The sequence below is a fragment of the Crinia signifera genome, chromosome 4 (assembly GCF_055691185.1).
Source record: "Crinia signifera chromosome 4, ASM5569118v1, whole genome shotgun sequence".
Classification (NCBI taxonomy): domain Eukaryota; kingdom Metazoa; phylum Chordata; class Amphibia; order Anura; family Myobatrachidae; genus Crinia; species Crinia signifera.
The window spans coordinates 288,385,754-288,406,831 of record NC_139220.1 but is presented as its reverse complement, the minus strand read 5'-3'; the positions used below and the strand labels follow the sequence as shown (position 1 = coordinate 288,406,831).

Here is a 21,078-nt window from a genome sequence, read left to right as displayed (position 1 = left end):
AACAGTACTATATAAATTCACATCCAATGAGCAAAACATTAACATTGATTTTTGTCTGTCTGTGTGCAGTGACCCAATGCTACAATATGAAGACAAGTGTTAATCATTGGCAGCAATGAAACCAGATTACCCTGCAATGTTACTTGCCCCAGCAGCAGAAATCTACATAACCTTTACTCTCTACAGGAGTGCAACCTAGTCACGTCCGACCAAGCATGACCGCTACCCTGCCTCAGGCCATGTGTCTTACCTCCACAGGAGTCCAACCTGCCTCAGGTTATATGTTTTCCCTCTACAAGTGTGCAACCTAGACATGTCCGGCCAAGCATGACCATTAACCCTGCCGCAGGCCATACAGTATGTCTTCCCTCCACATGAGTCCAACCTAGACAAGTCCGGCCAACCATGACCACTACCCTTCCTCATACCATATGTGTTCCCTCTACAGGAGTGCAATCTAGACATGTCTGGCCAAACATGACCACTACCCTTCTTCAGACCATAGGTCTTTCCTCTAAAGTAGTGCAACCTAGACATGTCCGGCCAATCATGACCACTACCCTTCCTCATACCATATGTGTTCCCTCTACAGGAGTGCAACCTAGATATGTCTGGCCAAGCATGACCACTACCTTTCCTCAGACCATAAGTCTTCCCTCTAAAATAGTGCAACCTAGACATGTTCGGCCAAGCATGACCACTACCCTTCCTCAGACCATCTGTCTCAACGCTATAGGAATGCAACCTAGACATGTCTGGCCAAGCATGACCACTACCCTTCCTCAGACCATATGTCTTCCCTCTAAAGTAGTGCGACCTAGATATGTCTGGCCAAGCCTGACCACTACCCTGCCTCAGTCCATCTGTCCCTCACACACCTTCAGTAGCTTTTCCTTCCTCCTGGTCCATTCATCCCAGTGAGTAATGATACGGCCCCATAGTTCACAGCTATCCTGGTCCAGAGGGGGTGGCCCCGGGGAGGTGACGCTGGTCCTGCAGGATCCGGTAACGCTGCGTAAGGACTTGGAGTCTGCTTCCAAAAGCCTGAGAAACACGATAGGAAAGACTTGTAGATTGGCTAGTTGTAACCAGTCAAATGTCATGGTTTCATAGCAAACATAATTCATCACTATATATATATATATATTGTTCATTCTAGAACCCTGCAACTTTCGAAACCTGTGCAGTTCCTCTTCCCTGCCATGGTTTCATTCTCTGCTTGTGGTGCTCCTAGCCCAGTTTAGGCTGTACTTCAACACTGTGCAGACCAGACCTGTATAGTAATCAGATTTCTTTGACAATAATAGTCATTCCCTGCAAGGTGCTATTGATTGAACCATGTTTTAATTGGATTGTTTTCAAGCCAAGTGGGAATGACTGGAGTAAGGACATCACATGTAAGAAACAAGGAAAACATTTATATATTATTAACTCCGGTACTTGTTTCCTAGCACGGCGCCCGTCGTAGGTGATCGCATACCTTAACTTAAGGTATGCGATGGACGCGACCGACGTGATTTTAGGGCTATTTTTAGCCTTTTCCCTGACAATGAAAAAATCGCGTCCATCGCAATGCGACCGATGCGATGGACTTGATTTTACATGGGGAACAAAGTTAAATGGGCCAATGGACCCGATTTTTCATTGTTAAGGGTGGGTATACTGCGCTCCCCTCTATGTTGTGGTTTGGCGCTGCTTAGCCTAAGGGGTGTCTTGTGCCCCCTTTTGGTCATACAGGGAGAAGGAGGGTTGGGCTGAAGCGCTGCCTTAGTGTGGTAGAATAGAATGAATGAGAGAAAAAAGGTGTGTTTGGTGCATAAAATGTTTTATTAGGAAATGACAATAAATGAATAATATGCATTCATTGGTATATAGGGTGCAAAAAATGTTCGGTGAGAATGGTGGGGTTGACAGCCCGTTGAGTACCACTACTGAGAGCCCCTGAGGGTATCAGGGTATCAACAGATCCCTTTCTACCATAAGCCCAATTGGGCTTATGTCTCTCGGTAGGTGTGTCCTTGTCCTGGGGCTGCTGGGGATATATACAGTCTGTGTGCGTGATGGGGATAAGCAGGGAGCGGCATCCCGCTGGCCTGCTTCTTACCCTGTCAGCGTTGCGGGGTTGTGCAGTCTGTTCTTTGTGCACAAGCACTTTGGTCCTCCCTTGGGTGGACTTCATGTGCGGGTGAGAGGGTTTCCCAAGCCTGGGAAACCGGTCTTTACTCCTCCCTATTCGGTGTAGGTCTTTTGGATTCGGTGTCCGGGTGACGCTGCAGCCGCAGCGTGCTGTTCCCGGTGCTGTGTCTGGGTCCCGATGGATACAATTTTTATCGCTGGCGCCGTGCTAGGAAACAAATACCTTAACACCTTCTTTTTATACTGGCCATACTGTCTTACAGACATGTTACCATGTTAGTTAGCAAACATGACATAAACTGACATATGTCATCTGGAATGTACTGCTAATATACACTATCTGTGCACTATTCTGTTACATAAAGCATTCTATAAATGAATGGGATATATTTTGACTTTAATCAGAAAGGTAATTGTAACAAAACCCAGCCTGCAGCATTCATGCAGGCCAGGGTGTCTGAATAGGGGCATTGTACAGCAATTGAAAGCTGCCTGGCATCACTATCTGTACAGCATTGTCCTGCAGAGACTCTCAGCTGACTTTCCCAGACACACGCAGCAATGGATCGCTTTAACGCCGGCTCCCAGCAAATTATAATGAGCCTTGTACAGAGCCCATCAAATGCTGCCCAGACAGCAAGTCAGGGTGCTCCGTGATCATGCAACACCAGTCGTACATAGAGTAATACACAGCGGCGTGTAATATGAACATTGTTAAACCGTTTTACAGATCCATGGCAAGGAGAGGTCAATAATACAACTTGGTTAGTCATTTGTGAAACACTTAAGCACCCATATACATACACACAGTACAGTACGGGTGACGCCAAATAGTCACAATAAACACCAAAGTAAATACTATATATATGTACGACTGTTCCTGCGATGATTAAGCAACAGTTATCCCAAACAGACTCAGATGCCAAATGCTTCTCTACAAGACCACTTTGGGTACTTGTTTCCTAGCACGGCACCCACCATATTCAGTCGTATGGCATTGTATACAATTTAAAATTGTATACCAGTGTATATGGCATACAATGGCATACAATGCAATGCGATTTTAAATTGTATAAGCACCCTAATGGGTTTTTTCAATGTTAAATGGTCCCCGTATACAATTTTTAATTGTATAAGCACCTTAATAGGTGCTTACAATGTTAAATGCACCCCCACTCCACCGCCACTATCAACGCCAACCCGAAGCGCGGCGAGCGCTGCGAGCCCGTGAGGGGCGGCGGTACGCATCCTCCGACCTTTTCATACCCCCACTATCCACATCGGCGTGGAGTTGATTTCATATAGTGTGCGGCGTGGAGTTGATTTCATATAGTGTGGCGAGTGCAGCGAGCCACCGAGGCCCGAAGCGTGGCAAGCGCAGCGAGCCCCACGAGGGGACGTGCATTACTTCACATGTATTCCGCGTCCCCTCGCAGGGCTCGCTGCGCTTGGGCTCGCTGCGCTTGGGCTCGGTGGCTCACCACACTATATAAAATCAACTCCACGCCGACGTGGATAGTGTGGGTATGAAAAAGGTCGGAGGACGCGTACCGCTGCACTCGCCACGCTTCAGGTTGGCGTTGATAGTACGGGTGACGTGGGGGTGCTTTTAACATTGTATGCACCTATTACGGTGCTTATACAATTATTTATCTTATAGGGGGCACATTTAACATTGAAAACACCCATTAGGGTGCTTATACAATTTAAAATCGTATACCATTGTATATGCCATACAATTCGATGGTATACAATTTAAAATTGTATAACATCGGCTAACATCGCATCGCATACCATCGTATGCCTTATGGTATGCGATGGGCGCCGTGCTAGGAAACAAGTACCCCACTTTGTATAATGTTTTCGTGAGTGTTAATTACTGCACGTGTTGGCAATATTTTGAGAATTTGACTAAAAACAGACTAGTAAGCAGCTGGTTACCTTGTACATAACCTGTTTCCATCTAAACATCTTACATCCTGATCTGGAAACTAGGCTGAGGGGACAATGTACCAAACCTCTTAGACTGAGGTGAAAATGCATCAAACCTGGAGAACAATATGGACCAGATTATTTATAACTGGGCTCCTGATGATCTATTCAGATTATGTCCAAACATCACAATTTACAGTCCCAACAACCAGGACATTACCTAGTTATTATTAGACGTTACTGGTCAGGCTTTTGTGGGATTTGTAACCATGATGGCTATGACTTAAACCCAATAGGGACAGAAATGTACTGTGGCCACATGACTGAGGGTTTTCTTCAGAATATACACCTACTATACAGTGTGAGCTTATGTTCCAATCACAAAAGGCAGCCCTGTGTACCTGTTCTGTTCCTCCAGTTTGTTGAGTAACTCCAGCTCATCTGGACTAAGGTTCTCAGAGTCTGAAGGCGAGACACTCACAGTCGCCGATAGAGATGAATCATCGGGACTAAGGGCCGGACTGGCCATGTCTGTGGGACAGAGGGGGGCCAGAGTATTCATCTGAAAGCACAGGAAAGTCAGTAGCTTGGGGAGGAGAACAGGACGGAGAGTGGCGAAATACTGGAGTGAGTCACAATAAACATCTATTGTGAGAGGATTCCTACTGTATATCTAACAGTGGTCTACATTTCCTCACAGAACTCAAGACAACAAAGTTAGTGGGTCTATACACTAAGCATTGGAGAGATACAGTTGACAGAGATAAGTACTAGCCAATCAGCAGTTAAGAGCTAGTTGGTACTTTATCTCTCTTCAAGGCTTAGTACATTGACCCCTGAAAACACAGTTGGGTAAAGAGGTGTACACACGGTGCAATTTATCCAGGGGAGGCGATTTTGACTAGTATAAATCAGCTAGGTTAGCCAAAATCGCCCCGTGCGTACACTTTGGGTGATAGCAATGCGTGGCCCCACTATCGCCAAATAAAATAGACAGAGCAGGTAAGGCAATTTTGACTGTAGGTCTTTGTATATTTGGCCTAAGGCCAAATCACACATAGTCAAAATAGTTTAGTGCACTAAGCCAAAATCGCCAGGAGCCTGCCCGCGTGTACACTGCTTAAGTGTTGCATAATAAACAGTTATATAAAGTAACAGAACAACGAATTGCATTTGGTGTGAAAAAAAATATTGGTCCAGCTGCAAAAACACAACATTCACAATACAAATGGTGGTGCATACTATCACATTTCCCTAATGGTGTACCTGACCACCGGCCCTCCAGATGTTAGTGAACTACACATCCCAGGATGCTTTGCATTAGTTTTGCTATGTGGCCATGCTGAAACTGATGCAAGGCATGCTGGGATGTGTAGTTCATCAACATCTGGAGGGCCGGTGTTGCCAAGCCCTGCCCTAGACCTTTTTGTGGAATACATAAAAATTCAGCCTTTTCATTCAATGGATTCTAGTAACTTTACTGAAGCATGGGCTGATAGGCCACATTCTCCTACATGTTAGTTCAGACCACAAAATGGCTACCTCTGCAGAAAGTACTGTAAGTGCTTTATAATACTATCTATGGGAGTAAGCTATTCTAAGATAGACAGGTTTGTTGGACATATGGTGAAACTTGAAGGGTTGAAAACGTAAAATTTGTAAAGGGTTAAGATTGCCCATCATATCTCCAGCCAATCAGCTCCTGTCATTTGTTCATGACAGGAGTTCTAGCTGGCATGTGCTTAAAAATGATAGTTGGGAGCTGATTGACTGGAGCATCATTTATTATATGCAAGAATTTATCATATGCAAGAGTTTTATCACTTGTTGATAAATGGGCCCAATTGTACGATGTTTAAGTAAATCATAAATAAATGAATTCTTTATATATAAATTGGAGAAGCCTGTAAGGAGTGATCGTTATAGTGATACAGTGATGGTTGATGACTAGGTAAAAGAACAATATATATGTGGGCTGCTGACTAATAGTGGTATACATGCATTGGCTGATAGGTAGAATGAGAAGTGTGTGTGCACTGATGACTAGGTAGACCAATATACATACATACATACATACATAGTCTCGGGGATAGGCATAGGTGGGTTGAAGAGCACATGAAATACACATAAGTGACACATATATACATATACTGTATATGGTATATCAATTGTAAATGAGGATAGTAATATTAATAATGCAGCATTTTAGTTCAAAACATTAAAGTTCAAATGAATGGAGAGTGTGCTCCTTGGGTTGGCATATTAGGTCCCGTGTGCTGGAGTCTCACCCCCCAGCCAGATGGGCATATAATGTATTTGGAGAAGGTGAAGAGTATGGGGTACTGTGCTAGCACATACATGGGGGGGGGGGGGGGGGGGGGGGGAGGGGGGGGTCAGGAGGTAATAATCCACCTGCACCCTACAGGCTCTTAGATCAGCCTCTGGGGATAATACACCACACAGGATACAGGGAGACATGGGAGAGGGGGCAGGAGGGTGGCCAAGAGGGTCTACTGGGGGCACAGAGAGGAGGGGGCAGCCCCTGCAGATGGGTCTGATGTGAGCTATGCACAGCATGGCGTCAGCGGCAGACCATGATGTCACTACATCGCAGACTGATGATGTGTGATGGAAGACACAATGATGATAACCACACCGACACACAATTGCACCGACACACCCTCTGCGTGAGTCTGCCAGCCGGTTGTGCTGAGAGACACCTACGACCCCGCACGGTAAGCCCGTGCTACGTCATACACCGTCTACCTGATGCAATTACACTAATCATACAATGCGCTCTTCGTTCCTCACCTCAGGCCCCAGACCCCGAGCGCTGTCACACGCAGCTCCTCCCTCCCCGGGGCTCGACAGGACCGAACGGCGGAGGAATCAGACACACGGCATTTCCCCGCCTCGTTTCTACGTCACACCAGACTCAGCCAACTGCAGTGCGATGATCTGCAGAGTGGCACAAGCCACGACCAACCAGGGGACAAGCCGGTGACAGCGGGGCGGAACTAGTTACAACTGCTATGGAATGAAGGTGCAGCGAATCCGATCGTAGGCAAGAGAAACGTGACCAATCGGAGAACACAGAAAATGACAGGAGGGTGGGACTTGAAAAAGGCGTTGCTTTTTTGCCAAGAAACCAAGCGCCACAACAGACTGCTTCTATCCAATCATGGCACACCTTTACCTGAGTGGCAGCACAGTTCCCCAATAACAAGCGAGACAGCTACTGCTATTTACTTTCTGGCTTCTGCTGTAATAATCGTCAGGTCAGGCGTCATCAATATTATGCAGAACATGCAGGTACAGTATATCCGTACATGGAGGCTAAAGTATCCGATGAGATCTCCAAGGAGAAGGTGCAAAATGGGAAGAGGAGGGGGGCTAAGTGCAGAAACCTGAGGGACACCACCAGCACTGGAAGCACTAGAAGCTGGGGGGTCTGCACTGGATGCAGAGGAAATGTGGGAAACACTGAAAAATGTACTCGAATCACTAACTATTAAATACGTCCCAAAATTCACGTGTCAACAGGTGAACCTCTTGAGGGAAGAAACTTTTTAGGCTTCTGGTGGGAATAGCATCTGCCTGATGGCAGCAGGTTAAACAAGCCATGGCCAGGATGTAGTTGGTCCTTGTCTATCTTCGTCACCCGCTTTTTTGCTCTGGTCAGGTACAGGTCCGTCAGAGAAAAGGTCCGTCCCGATTATCTTCTCCGCAGTTCTGACTACCTTTTGAAGTCTGCATTCCTCTCTCTGCATTCCTCTGGTGGAGCCGTACCAGACCAGTAGTGAGGAGCACAGTACAGACTCGACAATCTCGGAGTAGAAGAGGAGCAGAAGCTTCTGTGAGATGTTGAACTTCCTCAGTTGCCTAAGGAAGAATAGCCTGTGCTGCGCTTTTCCAACAATAGTATCAGTGTTGCCTCCATTTAAGGTCCCAGGAGATTGTGGTTCCAAGGAACTTGAAGGAGTCCACTAGCGTTTCCACACTGTCAGTAATTGTTAGCGGAGGAACACCAACAGCCTTCCTAAAGTCCACTACCATCTCAATGGTTTTGAGTGGGTTGAACTCTAGATGGTTGCTGCTGCACCACCGGGCCAATTGGTCCACTTCTTGTCTGTAGGCCAATTCGTCCCCGTCCTTGATAAGGCCTTTCCACACAAATACAGGGTCATTAGTGGACAGGTCATTTTTTAGCTTGTCAGAGAACTTCTTGTTTTCTAGCCGTATTTCTTTTATTAGGGAGTTCCTGGCTTGGTTGTATTGTGCTCTGTCACCGCTGGTTTAGGCCTCCTCTTTGGCTCAGCAGAGTTATCTGAGCTGGGCGTTGAACCAAGGTTGTTGTTGAAGATGCGGTAGGTCTTGGTGGGTGTACACATGTCCTCACAGTAGCTTATGTAGGATGTGACGGTGTCATTCAGGTAATTCAGGGCAGTTGCCGAGGCTTCAAAGACGTGCAGTCGAGGCAGGACTGGAGTTTGAGCTTAGCCTCGTTAGTCCATTTCTTAACTGTCTTGACGACATACTTAGCCACTCTCAACTTTTGCGTATAGGTAGGAAGTAGGTGGACAAGGCAGTGGTCAGATAGTCCCAGCACGGGGGATTGACTGGAAGGCAGACTTAAGGGTGTTGTAGCAGTGGTCAAGGGTACGCCCTTCCCTGGTGGGGCACGTGACTTGCTGTTTGAACTTGGGTAGCTCCTGGCTTAGGTTAGTTCTGTTGAAGTCACCCAGCACTATGAACAGAGAGTGGCCAGGTGGTGCAGGGCTTCCTTTGCACAGGCAAGGGGCGGGATGTACACTGCCACTAGGACAATCGAGGCAAATTCCCAGGGTGAGCAGAATGGTTTGCAGTTGATACATAGCATCTCCAGATGAGGGCTGCATGATTTGCCTAAGATCGTGACATTGGTGCACCATCTATCATTGATGTAGAAGCAGATGCCGCCAGTTGTGGTCTGCTTGCAAAGTCGCATATAATTCTACGTACTCATCTGCACCCACCTTTGCATCAGCCTGTCATGCTGAGCATCACTCATTACTATAGTTACGGCTCAGAGGCTGAACTGACATTGGTGCAGCAGGTGCATTGCCCCTGAGGAATAAAGGACCGACTGCTGCCGAAACCAGCAATGCCTTATCCCCTGGTCCTCGCGCAGACCATTTTGGGCAGTGTTGGATGAATGCGGGCAGAGAGCAGGGTTGGCCCCACTGCCTGAGGGACCTAGCCATTACCTTAGGAAGGCAGGAAGGACCTTGTGTTCTGGACTGATAGCAGAGTCCTGCCACCTATCAGCGCTGATGATCACGGTCACATGCTGCCTCTAATGAGCAGAGAGTTGTATATTTTTTTTCTGATTCACTTCTATCTGTGAATTAAAGGCATCTCACATCCGGTGAAATTGGCCCTGTCAGAGTATGCCAAACTGAGGAATGCCAAGGGGTGGGGGGCCTGTCACAGACAGAGCAGGGGCCACTGTGTTCCTGCCTCCACCAAGGTACATTCCCCCTATTATCCGCACTACACAGGACATTGTGCTTGTACCCATCATCCTGTCATTGACTCTTTCTCCCTGTCACACTCTGCCTCCTCCTGCCTCACACTGTTACCTTCTTCCTCTCCCTGTCACCCACTGCAATGCTGCATATTATGAACTTGAGTTGGGGGAAAGAGGGGGCCTAAATAATATTTTTGCACCTGTGGCCACAACCCACAAGCTCCGCTATGGTTACTGTTCCAGGCTAAAGCATAAATAAGAGTGTTTCAGTCTATGAGGAAGTTGTATGATGTGTTTTACAAATAGTGGTGACCCTGATGAAAGGCTTTTTTGTTCCAGCTGTGATATAATATGGTTTCATTGGAAGAAGGAAGTTTTCCTGATACACTATATTGTGGTTTGAGGTTGCATAGCAAAGAGCTGTCTGACTAGTCATGCCGGTGAGACCTCAGCTACATCGATGGTGTTACTGCAGTGCATACTTGCCTACCCTCCAGGAATGGCCGGAAGGGCCCTGAAAATTCGGTCCCCCTCCTGGCCCCCCAGAAGGGTGGGTAAGACTCCCACATTTAGCGGGGCACCCCCGCATCGGTCCCTCTGCTGCTCAAATACCGCCATTTGCGACTCCTCAGGGAGGGTGCGAGGCTAAAATGACACAAATCGCATCATTTCGTACCACCCCTCCCACGAGGCATTTACCAAAATGGGGGTATGGCTTGATGGGGGAGTGGCTTAATGACAGCAAGCCCCGCCCCTGTGGAAAAAGCTGCACAGATGCCATCTGTAGGGATGGCATCCATTTTTATGGCAACCATTTTTTTTAACTGATTGGCCTGTGGGCCAATTAAAATATGGGGGCGGGGCTTCACAGTGTTGGGGGCAGGGCTATGCTCCGTGCCCTGACACTTTGAGGAAAAAAAAAAAACATTGGTTGTGCTGTGGAGGCAAACCATCTGGTTCTCTCCCATTGATGGCAAAAGTATTCAACATTTTGAATCATCAATGGCCATCCCTACTGGAAAAGAGACAGTCAAAGTAGCAAAGTATGCTGCTGTGTCCTCACACTGGGTACAGAACTCCTATAATGCCTGGTGCTCCACTTTGCTAACAAACTGTTCTGTTTCAGCAGATTAATGGGTGCAAGAATATATTGATAACCTGAATGTTGCCTTGTTCATATGCCTTCATGAGGGGAAGAGAGAAAGGACAGGCTTTATGGGAACTGTGCACTATATGACCAAAACTGATTTACATTTGTATTGAGACATAGTACACATTGAGTCTCACATATCCAAAAATCAGTAATACAGAATATTCCGAAACACAACATTTTCTGAGTACGACTAAGATAGTTTTCTGATGGTCAGTGTACACAGGTAGCACGCACCAAGGGTAAACTAGGGGTACTAAGGGCACTGGCAGAATTTATATATAAATATACGGTGTGTGGTATATGTATAATGGGCATCACGGTGTGTGGCATATGTATAATGGGCATCACGGTGTGTGGCATATGTATAATGGGCATCACGGTGTGTGGCATATGTATAATGGGCATCACGGTGTGGCATATGTATAATGGGGCATCACTGTGTGTGGCATATGTATAATGGCATCTTGGTGTGCGGCATATGTATAATGGCATCATGGTGTGTGGCATATGTATAATGGGCATCACGGTGTGTGGCATATGTATAATGGGCATCACGGTGTGTGGCATATGTATAATGGGCATCACGGTGTGTGGCATATGTATAATGGGCATCACGGTGTGTGGCATATGTATAATGGGCATCACGGTGTGTGGCATATGTATAATGGGCATCACGGTGTGGCATATGTATAATGGGGCATCACGGTGTGTGGCATATGTATAATGGCATCTTGGTGTGCGGCATATGTATAATGGCATCATGGTGTGTGGCATATGTATAATGGGCATCACGGTGTGTGGCATATGTATAATGGGCATCACGGTGTGCAGCATATGTATAATGGGCATCACGGTGTGTGGCATATGTATAATGGGCATCACGGTGTGGCATATGTATAATGGGCATCACGGTGTGTGGCATATGTATAATGGGCATCACGGTGTGTGGCATATGTATAATGGGCATCACTGTCTCCCCTCCTTGCATCCTCCACCACTTTGTGACTCCCCTCCCTGCATCCCCTGCCACTCTGCATTCCCCCTCCTACCCTGCATCCTGTGCCACCATGCCCCCCTCACACTCTGCGTCCTGTGCCACCCTGCGTAAGTCCTCACTCCCTTCGTTCTCAGCCACTCTGCATCTCCCCTCCCAGCATTCTACGCCACCCTCCATCCCCCCCTCCCTCCCTGCATCCTCTTCCACCCTGCCACTCTACTGTGTTGGGAGACCCCCTGTCACACACCCCCCCCTATCTCTATCTCCCCAGCCCCACATGCTGCAGGATAAACGCTGTACGCATGCGCCTATTCTGCAGCCTGAGGGGCTGGGGACATAGCCAGCAGCCCGTTGAAATAGGCCACACCCCCATATTGATAGGCCACGCCCCCCCAAAAAAATCGGGCGCGTCTGCGGCGCGCAACAACACCCCCCCCCCCCCCATTAGGGCTGCTTCAAGATATTTCCCGGGCTGGTTTTAATTCCCAATCCGCCCCTGTGTATAAGCAGCACTACATGGGGCATTATGTGTAAGTGGCACTAAAATACCATGGGGTATGGGGGGGGTGCAAAATATATAATTCTGCCACTGCATTTATATCGCGTTATCCAGAAGTACAGTGAATGCTTGCGCCGCTGGGAGAAGATGCAGAAATCTATATATTTTGCTATGAAATCCCTGGCAACTAATTAGTAGCCTTACTCTAGGAGTGCTTTGTAAAGGGCTATGGTGTGTGGCATAATGTATAATGGGCATTACAGTGTGTGGCATAGTGTGTAAGGGTGTTACGGTGGGTGGCATAATGTGGTGTGTTGCATAATGTATAAGGGGCATTACTATATGATGTAAAAATGACAAATGGGGTCGGGCGTAAAGGGGGGAGTGTCGAAACATACCCATACCAACATGTCACCTACCTCTTGTGACTTGTGTATGGATTTGCAGATGGATTGCAAATAGCGATCCATTTGCAATTCACTCACAGATTTGCACTGGACAGGTTTTTACTCTGTCTGGGCAGAGGCTATCTTCTCTCAGTCATCTGCAAATTTGCACTGAATCAGGCCCTTAGGGGTAAATTTACTAAGATGGGAGTTCTATTGAACATGGGATGTTGCCTGTAACAACCAATCAGATTTTAATTATTTAGATTGATTCTGATTGGTTGTTATGGGCAACATCCCATCTTCAGTAGAACTCACTTGTTTTTAAATTTACCCATAAGTGTTCTAAATAATTGTAAATCTCTCTCAGTAATAATACTTCCGCCATTATTAAGGTTCATTTAGGTAAAGGCCCATACACACTAGAAGTCGTTGGCCTCAATATTGCTCAGAAAAGGGCTTCTGAGCGATATCGAGGCCAATGTCTTCTAGTGTGTATGCCTAATACATAGTTGCCTACCCTCCTGCATTCTGCAGGAGACTCTCTGAAATAACAGCAATCTCCCTCTCTCCCTCATTAGTCTAGCAATCTCCCTCATTTCACCTAGCCCACATTACACTGTTACATTTTTTGGGAAAAAAGGAATGAGAGATAGATACATTTACATTGAATCATCAGCGCCATCTCCCAGCAGTTTATCAAGTACAGTATCTCTTACTAACTGCTTTGGGCTCATCTACATTTGGATAGAAGTAATTTTAAATTACACTCCCATGCTTCTAGGTGCCACGTTCACAATCTCTTTAAACAATCTCTCCATATATGGAACTAGATACGCCCTTTTGGTGGAGTATGACATGCCCCCTCAATGGGGCACTTTGCAAAATTCTATTAGCAACTATAATCTCCCTGACACTAGTTTTCAAAAGAAGGCAAGTATGGCCTAATATCGTTAACGATGTGCGCCCCCATGCGCCGTTAACGTCAGTCATTATTTTCCTAAATGCAGCCCAATATCATAAATATCATTCAGCACATCGTTCTGTGTGTAAGCACCCACCTGCCTCCTCGAAAACTCCTTGCTCTGGCGTGCATGTGGGCGTGTGCTGCTGCTGCCACTGCTCAGCTCCCCCGCCCACCTTCCATCCCCAGAGAGGCGGGGGAGCTGAGCAGCAGCACGTGGCCACACGCACGTATGTGCGCTATATAAGAAACTGTTAATAAATAATAATAATAAATAAATAAAAGAAATATATAGAGGTGTGCTAACAGACATTATATTACCAAACGTGATTATTTTCTTTGTGTGTCAATAAAAAGTTCCAATTGAAAAACCACAATGTTTATTTTTCATTTTTTTTATAAGCACTTAAAACATGATGTCTATATGATTCTCCACAAAATAGTTCACAGGAATATTACATTTTGGTACAGTTCATCCATGATTGGATTGCAAGAATAACGAGAAGAAAACCTTACGCTTTTCATCCGTTCGGACTTCATCAGGGGAAAAGTCTGAATGGTAGAAAGATATATGCCGCAAATAAACCATCTTTAATGCATGGTAAGAAAGCGGTTGGCTCCAAACCAGATATATACATACCCATGACCACTGGGTAATGATCTTACTGCAAAAAAGGGAAATACCTCAGAAGTAATGTTATAAAGCCATGTTCCACCATGGGCCATAAATACAGGCCCATGGTGGAAAAATATAAACTAAACTATAATTTGTATAGTAAAAGAGCATGTGTATAAAAAGTAATATCGGGACTGGGTGGTATCCATACCAGTTCACAATAGGTAATGGTATAATGAAGAACACTCCATTGTGTGGAGCTCCTTCATATAGGTTCCACTGAAACCCAGAAATCGTGGCTGGAATCTACAATATAAGTGTGATTGAGTAAACTATAATAGCATAGACAAGATATACTGTATACATATAGTTAATATCCCGACCATATCTTTACATACCATACCTTTGGTTTAGACATGCATAGATAGCAGAAAATGGGCCCATGAAAGGATTTGAATCCTAAATAGCATAAAATGCATAGATTAGGGCAGTGGTTCCCAAACTTTTTAAAATCACAGCACCCTAGAGCATCAGAATTTTTTTCACGGCACCCCTAGTCCAAAAGTTTCTTATTCTGTAAATTGATTTGTATGTCGTACATGGGTTTATTTATGGGTGAGGGACAGGATTAGCTTCTGTTTGTCCACATATTTTATTATTGGTAGCCCACCAGCAATGTTTTTGCTTTTACAATGACCATAAATAATTTCAATTATTATTATAATTCAATCTAGACCACTAATCCAGGGCACCCCTGCAAGTGTCCCGAGGCACCCCAGGGAGCCTAGGCACACAGTTTGGGAACCACTGGATTAGGGGATTTAATCCATAAATTATGTACTAAATATACAACATACAAAACTGCTATATATATATATATATATATATATATATATATATATATATATATAATATTCCACAGCATGCAAAACAATTGTTATATTATTATATACAGATAACTGACCAATACATATAGGAGTTTATAAACCTGGATAAAAACAGGTATCAAACTCTACAAAGAACATCTACAAAGAAGGTAAAGTACATAGAGACTTATTCAGACACAAGGATATAAAAATCAATGTTGGTGCAACCTACAGTACCAGCGGAATGATCCTCACTGCAACTCACAAAGCCAGCAACTGTGTGTAATTGTGCTGCAAGCACATGAATAACAATAGCAGGCCCCTTCACAGAATAAAATTACTGATTTTTTTATACAAAAAAACCCCAAACCATTTATATTAAAAGATCACTTTCCAGTTCACCTTAAAAAGATGTAAAATGCAGAAGGGTGAATCGTGGAGAAAATCATGCTGAAAGCAGTTCTCAACCCTAGCATTGAATATACTCTCGGCAAATTCCAGTGAAAACCCCATTGAAATACACCAGCGAATTGCAGCGAGCATGAAACGGAGAACTGGCCGCCATTCACTGTTTGCTTTCGGCGAACAGTGAACATTGAATATGGTGAATCACATTTTCAGTGAAAAAGATTCACCGCAAGGAGTGAAAACAGCCCGATTCTCCGAAAAAAAATGGTGAATAGGGAGCATTGAATACTGCCCTATATATTGCTATATACTGTAGTGTAAAATATGTGATATGTTTCAAAAAAAGGCAGGAAAAGTTGTTCCTTTCTACAGTAGAATTATGTTTTTCAAGGAAATGCCTGGGTAGGCTATGAGAAGTGCGTTTTTTTTATTTCTCATATGCTCCGTTATTCTTACTTTTAATTGACGCTTTGTTTTTCCAATATGTGATTAAATTAACCGCATCCGCAAGTGATTCTGTAGACAACAACATTTGAATTACAGTTGGAAGGATGATTCAATTTGTAGGTCCTATTCTCCATTGTTTTCCAATTAAACATACTTCTTTCCATGAATTGGCAATATATACATTTGTTGCATTGGGTACACCTAAATTGATCATTCAGGAAATTTTTCTTCGTATCACATTTGGCTGGATCAGTCCTAAATTGACTAGAGGCAATTATACTTATTAAGTTAGAAGCTTTATGAATGATCATAATGTAGGAGCCGGACTTGAGGCAAAGCCTAGGGGTAGGCTCCCCTGACAGGGTTTGTAGGGAGCTGATTAGCAGGTTAGTCATAGAAGGGGTGTCAAAGGAGAGGGTCATAGGGGGAGGGGCTTAACGGGGTGTTGGAAGGGTTTATAAGCAGGGTTCAGGCGGGAAATAGGGGTCACTGGGAGAATTTTTTCAACAGCTAAGATGCCCTGGCATCTCCCATGGCTTCCCCAGGCGCCGCTGATGCGGAGGTATCCGCTGCGCTTGCTGCCCTTAGGGAGGCAGCGGGCACTAGAGGGGCTGAATGGCTGCAGCAGCAGATGTCCGGTTTGCTGGGGGGACTGGGAGCAGCAACACAAGAGGCTGCTTCAGCGGGCACACGGCCTCGGAGGTCTAGGCCTCCGGAGCGCTTCAGCCCATCGGTGTCCCCCAGGGTTCAGCGCCGTTCACGGAGCCCCGTCAGGGACCCTCCAGGCCTGGCTGCGGGCCGGGCACCTTCCGCCCGCAGGACCAGGTCTGGGAGGAATCCAGCTAGCAGGCGGAACCCTCCGCGCGGGGGGGATCCCCCCCCCGTGCATGAAGATCCGGCGGTGCGGGGTGCTGGACCTGGAACGGCGGGGCGTGCTGCGCATGCCGCTGCCCAGCGCGGGGTGAGTCGTGCCAGGGGGGCAGACGTACGGGCTGAGGAACGCAGGCCTGGTACACGGAGCGAGCGGCGCCCATCTGGCTCCGCCTCCAGTGAGGTCACGCCGGCTGGCGCTGTACCTGAGGGTCACGATGACAGGAGAAGAGAGATGCCACCAGCAGCAGAGGATGGAGAAGTACCTGGTCCTTCCACATTGGCTGGGGCCCGTCAGGACGCTGGATCTGCGGCTGCTGGGTTCACAGCCCCCAGGCAGCCTGGTGAGTCTGTCTCTATGTCTGTTAATGCTTTAGCGCAGAGTCAGGGGGGGGGAGGGTTAGCCCTCCAAGGGGAGATGAGCAGGGGTTTTACTGAATTGTTGAGTGGTTTTGCAGAGTGGTTGGCTGTTTTGCGGCAGGGGGCGGGGCCGTCCCCGGTGGCGGCGTGGGTGCCGCAGAATGCGGGCACACCAGCCAGCAGTAGCGTGGTAGTCAGCAGTAGTGTGCCGGTTAGCGGTGGGGTGCCGGCTAGCAGCGGGGTGCCGGTGGCCGGCAGTGGGCAAAGCAGCAGTAGTGCAGGGGCACAAGGGAGCAGTGGGGAGACGCAGGAAGAGAGTGGGAGGCTCAGTGACACTGCAAAAGGGGAGGTGTATGTCTGTTTTGAGGGGCCGTTGGGGGCCCACCTGAAGCAAGAAGTGAGGGAGAAGATTTGGAAAGGGGAATACGTGGATATATTTTCACTTCTCCCTTTGGAGCGTTTTAATCTGGATAGGCCCCGTAAGGAGGAGAAGAAGGAGGAGGGGGAGCGTCGGCGGTATCGGCTGATACCGCGGTCGTTCACGAACTGGTTACAAGCATTTGCTATTTTAGCTAGTGTGATTGGGGAAAAGGCACCTGACAATTGTTCAGGTTTGTTTTGTTACATGGATGCGATTGGGGAGGCGCACCGTGTGTATGGGGGCCTGGCTTGGCTCCGGTATGATGAACAGTTTAGACAGAGGAAGGCGGTGCGCCCTAACATACGTTGGGACCATAAGGATATTGCTTTATGGTTAAAGGTGACGGCTCCCATGAAAAGCGGGCAGCCCTTTCGTGGGGACGGGGGGGGGGCCGAGGGAGGCCACAAACGGGACGGCCATGCAGAAGGGACTCTGTTTTGCCTTCAACGACGGGTCATGCCGGTTTGGGGCAAAATGCAAATTTAAGCATGAATGTTCCTCGTGTGGAGGGACCCATGGTGCAAATAAATGCTTCAGGGGGAAGTCACGGGACGGTAATTCAAAAGGGGGAGACGCCGGTTCGGCTGGAAAGGATGCTGGGCTATCTACATAGATTTCCCGACCAGCAGACAGCCGCGTTGTTGGAGGAGGGGTTTAAGGAAGGTTTTAAGATACCTTCCGACGTGCGGGTTTCAGGGGTTTTTAGGAGGAATTTGAAGTCTGCAAGGGAACACCCAGACGTGGTTCAGGATAAATTGTTTAAGGAGGTACAGCTGGGTCGTATGGCGGGACCATTTGGGTCGCCACCATGGCCAGATTTGATAGTCTCACCATTGGGGGTGGTGCCAAAAAAGGAGGCGAACAAGTTTCGTCTTATACATCATTTATCTTTTCCAAAAGGGGCATCGGTCAATGATGGCATTGACCCCGACATCTGCTCGGTGGTTTATACATCGTTTGACGCGGCTGTTCAGTGGGTGAAGCGGTTTGGGAAAGGGGCCCGGTTGGCAAAAACTGATATTGAATCGGCATTTCGTTTGCTGCCGGTTCACCCAGCTAGTTTGCGTTTGTTAGGATGTTGTTGGGACGGGGAGTTTTTTGTTGATCGTTGTTTACCGATGGGTTGCTCCTTGTCGTGTGCTTATTTTGAGGCCTTTAGTTCCTTTCTGGAGTGGGTGGTTAAGGATGTCTCTGGGTGCAGTTCAGTTATTCATTACCTGGATGACTTCTTATGTATTGGTCCTGGGGGGACTGGGGTATGCGACTTGTTGTTGAGGACGGTTGAAAGGGTGGGGGCGGACTTTGGGGTCCCTCTTGCACCTGGCAAGACAGAGGGCCCTGCGACAGTGATCAGTTTTTTGGGTATTGTCATTGATACTGAAAATATGGAGTGCCGCTTGCCCGAGGAGAAATTGCTGGGTTTGAAGGCTGAGGTAGGGAGGGCATTGCTGGTGAAGAAAATTAGGTTGCGGGAATTACAGTCCTTGCTGGGTAAATTGAACTTCGCATGTCGCATTATGCCTATGGGCCGCATATTCAGCAGGAGGCTGGCAGCAGCGACGGCAGGGGTGGTTCTTCCTCATCATTTTGTCAGATTAGGTAGTGCATTGAAAGGTGACTTGCGGGTATGGGCAACATTTTTGGAGGCTTTTAACGGCAGAGCTTTGTGGATGTCGGACACGTGCGTGGCCACGGAGCTGGACCTCTTCACAGACGCGGCCGGGAGTGGCGGTTTTGGGGCATATTGCCAGGGACATTGGTGTGTAGGCCGGTGGCCTGAGTCTTGGGTGCAGAGGGGCATGGTAAAGAACTTGGCATTGTTGGAATTGTTTCCTATTTTGGTTGCAGTAGTGGTTTGGGGGGAGTTGTTCCGCAATAGGAAGATTTGTTTTCACTGCGATAATTTAGGGGTTGTCATGGCCATTAACCAATTGTCGGCATCTTCACCGCCAGTGGTCACTATTTTGCAGCAGTTAGTATTAGAATGCCTGGCGTTGAATTTGTGGGTGGTGGCGAGGCACGTCCCCGGTGTCTCTAACGGTATTGCGGATTCTTTATCTCGTTCACAGTGGGAGCGTTTCCGGGAGTTGGCGCCAGAGGCGGACAGGGAGGGGACCTGGGATCTGCTGGACGGGTAGTTGACCAGCTCATCAGGGAATCTTTGGCCCCGAATACATGGTCGGCGTATAATCAAGACTGGCGGAGCTGGTTGGAATGGCGTGAGGCAGCAGGTTTGAAGGAGGATGACGATGAGTTGGCCGTTCTGTTATATATAGGCCATTGTAAAGAGATTGGTTGGTCAGTGGCAAAAATCACGCGCTGCATGGCGGGCTTGGCTTTCGGGTTTCGTGCAGGAGGTAGGCCGGATGTCACTAAGAATTTCCTTATTGCGCAAGCATTGAAGGGTTGGAGGAGAGGCCATGTGGTACAGGATCAGAGAAGGCCGGTTTCCTTTCAGTTTTTGCAGAGTATGGGCATGAAGTTAGGGGCGGTTTGTAGTTCCAATTTCGAGGAAAGGTTGTTCGGAGCGGCCTTCTCGCTTGCCTTCTTCGGGGCATTGCGGATAGGTGAGCTCGTGAGTCCAAGTGTGTCCAGGCCGGGGGGCTTGTTGGAGGAGGATGTAGATTTATACTCGGATAGGGTGGAGCTATTGGTGAGGAGGTCAAAGACGGATCAGTTAGGGAGGGGGAAGAGGGTAGTTCTCTTCTCTGTACCAGGGTCGGAGATGTGCCCGGTGGCACGACTAAGTAGGTTTAAGGAAGTCAGAGTGGGCAGGGGAAGTGATCCTTTGTTGGTGCATGCAAATGGGTCTTTTTTGTCACGGTTCCAGTTCACAAGTGTGTTTAGAGCAGTCCTGCGGACGTTGGGCCTCAAGGGTGAGGAATACGCTGGTCACTCTTTCCGTATTGGGGCCGCAACTGAGGCTGCTAGAATGGGATTTGGTGATGAGTTAATAAAGCGTATTGGGCGGTGGGAATCGTCTCGTTTTCGTTCTTATGTTCGCTTAGGGGATTGTTGAGGTTGACTGCGTGTTCTTTTCTGTTTTAGGGCAGTCTCCGTGCCTGATTTGGATTTTAGGACATTCATATGTCTTTTGGGGAGCTTTACGGGCGGATGTCAGACCGAACGGCCGCCAGCTGGGTTTGGATAGAGAGGAGGCATTGGTCCGCTGGCTGGGGAAGCGCGGTATGGTATAGAGTGGAGTGTTGCAGGAATTTCACCGCTTTGTTCGACTCGATAGGGCTCCCGATATATTAGTGTTGCATGTGGGTGGGAACGACCTTGGGGGCAGACCATTTAGGGAGTTGATACGGGATATCAAGTTTGATCTCCTGCGTTTATGGGCAATGTTTCCGGAGGTGATCACGGTTTGGTCGGACATTGTGCCACGCCAATATTGGAGGGATGCAAGGTCGGCTGACAAGCTCAATAAGGCACGGATTAAAGTTAACAGGGCGATTGGGCGCTTTATGGCCAGAAACGGGGCTGTGGTGGTGAGGCACAGGGAACTGGA

General features: G+C 47.4%; 1 protein-coding gene across 4 annotated transcripts in view; it reads right to left on the bottom strand.

Annotated features, from left to right (window-relative positions):
- EVI5L (ecotropic viral integration site 5 like) overlaps positions 1 to 7,027 on the bottom strand; it is a 41,190-nt gene extending 34,163 nt beyond the window's left edge. For 3 of the 4 annotated variants that reach the window (XM_083184951.1, XM_083184954.1, XM_083184953.1), the window contains exons 1-3: positions 6,880 to 7,027; positions 4,470 to 4,630; positions 879 to 1,044 (exon numbers count right to left, since the gene is read on the bottom strand). In XM_083184951.1, coding sequence (XP_083041077.1) covers positions 879 to 1,044; positions 4,470 to 4,630 — 327 coding nt within the window. In that variant the 5' untranslated portion in view covers positions 6,880 to 7,027. The remainder of the gene's footprint in view (positions 1 to 878; positions 1,045 to 4,469; positions 4,631 to 6,879) is intronic. The other variant, XM_083184952.1, reaches the window with a different exon arrangement.
- Between the last annotated feature and the right edge of the window lie 14,051 nt (positions 7,028 to 21,078).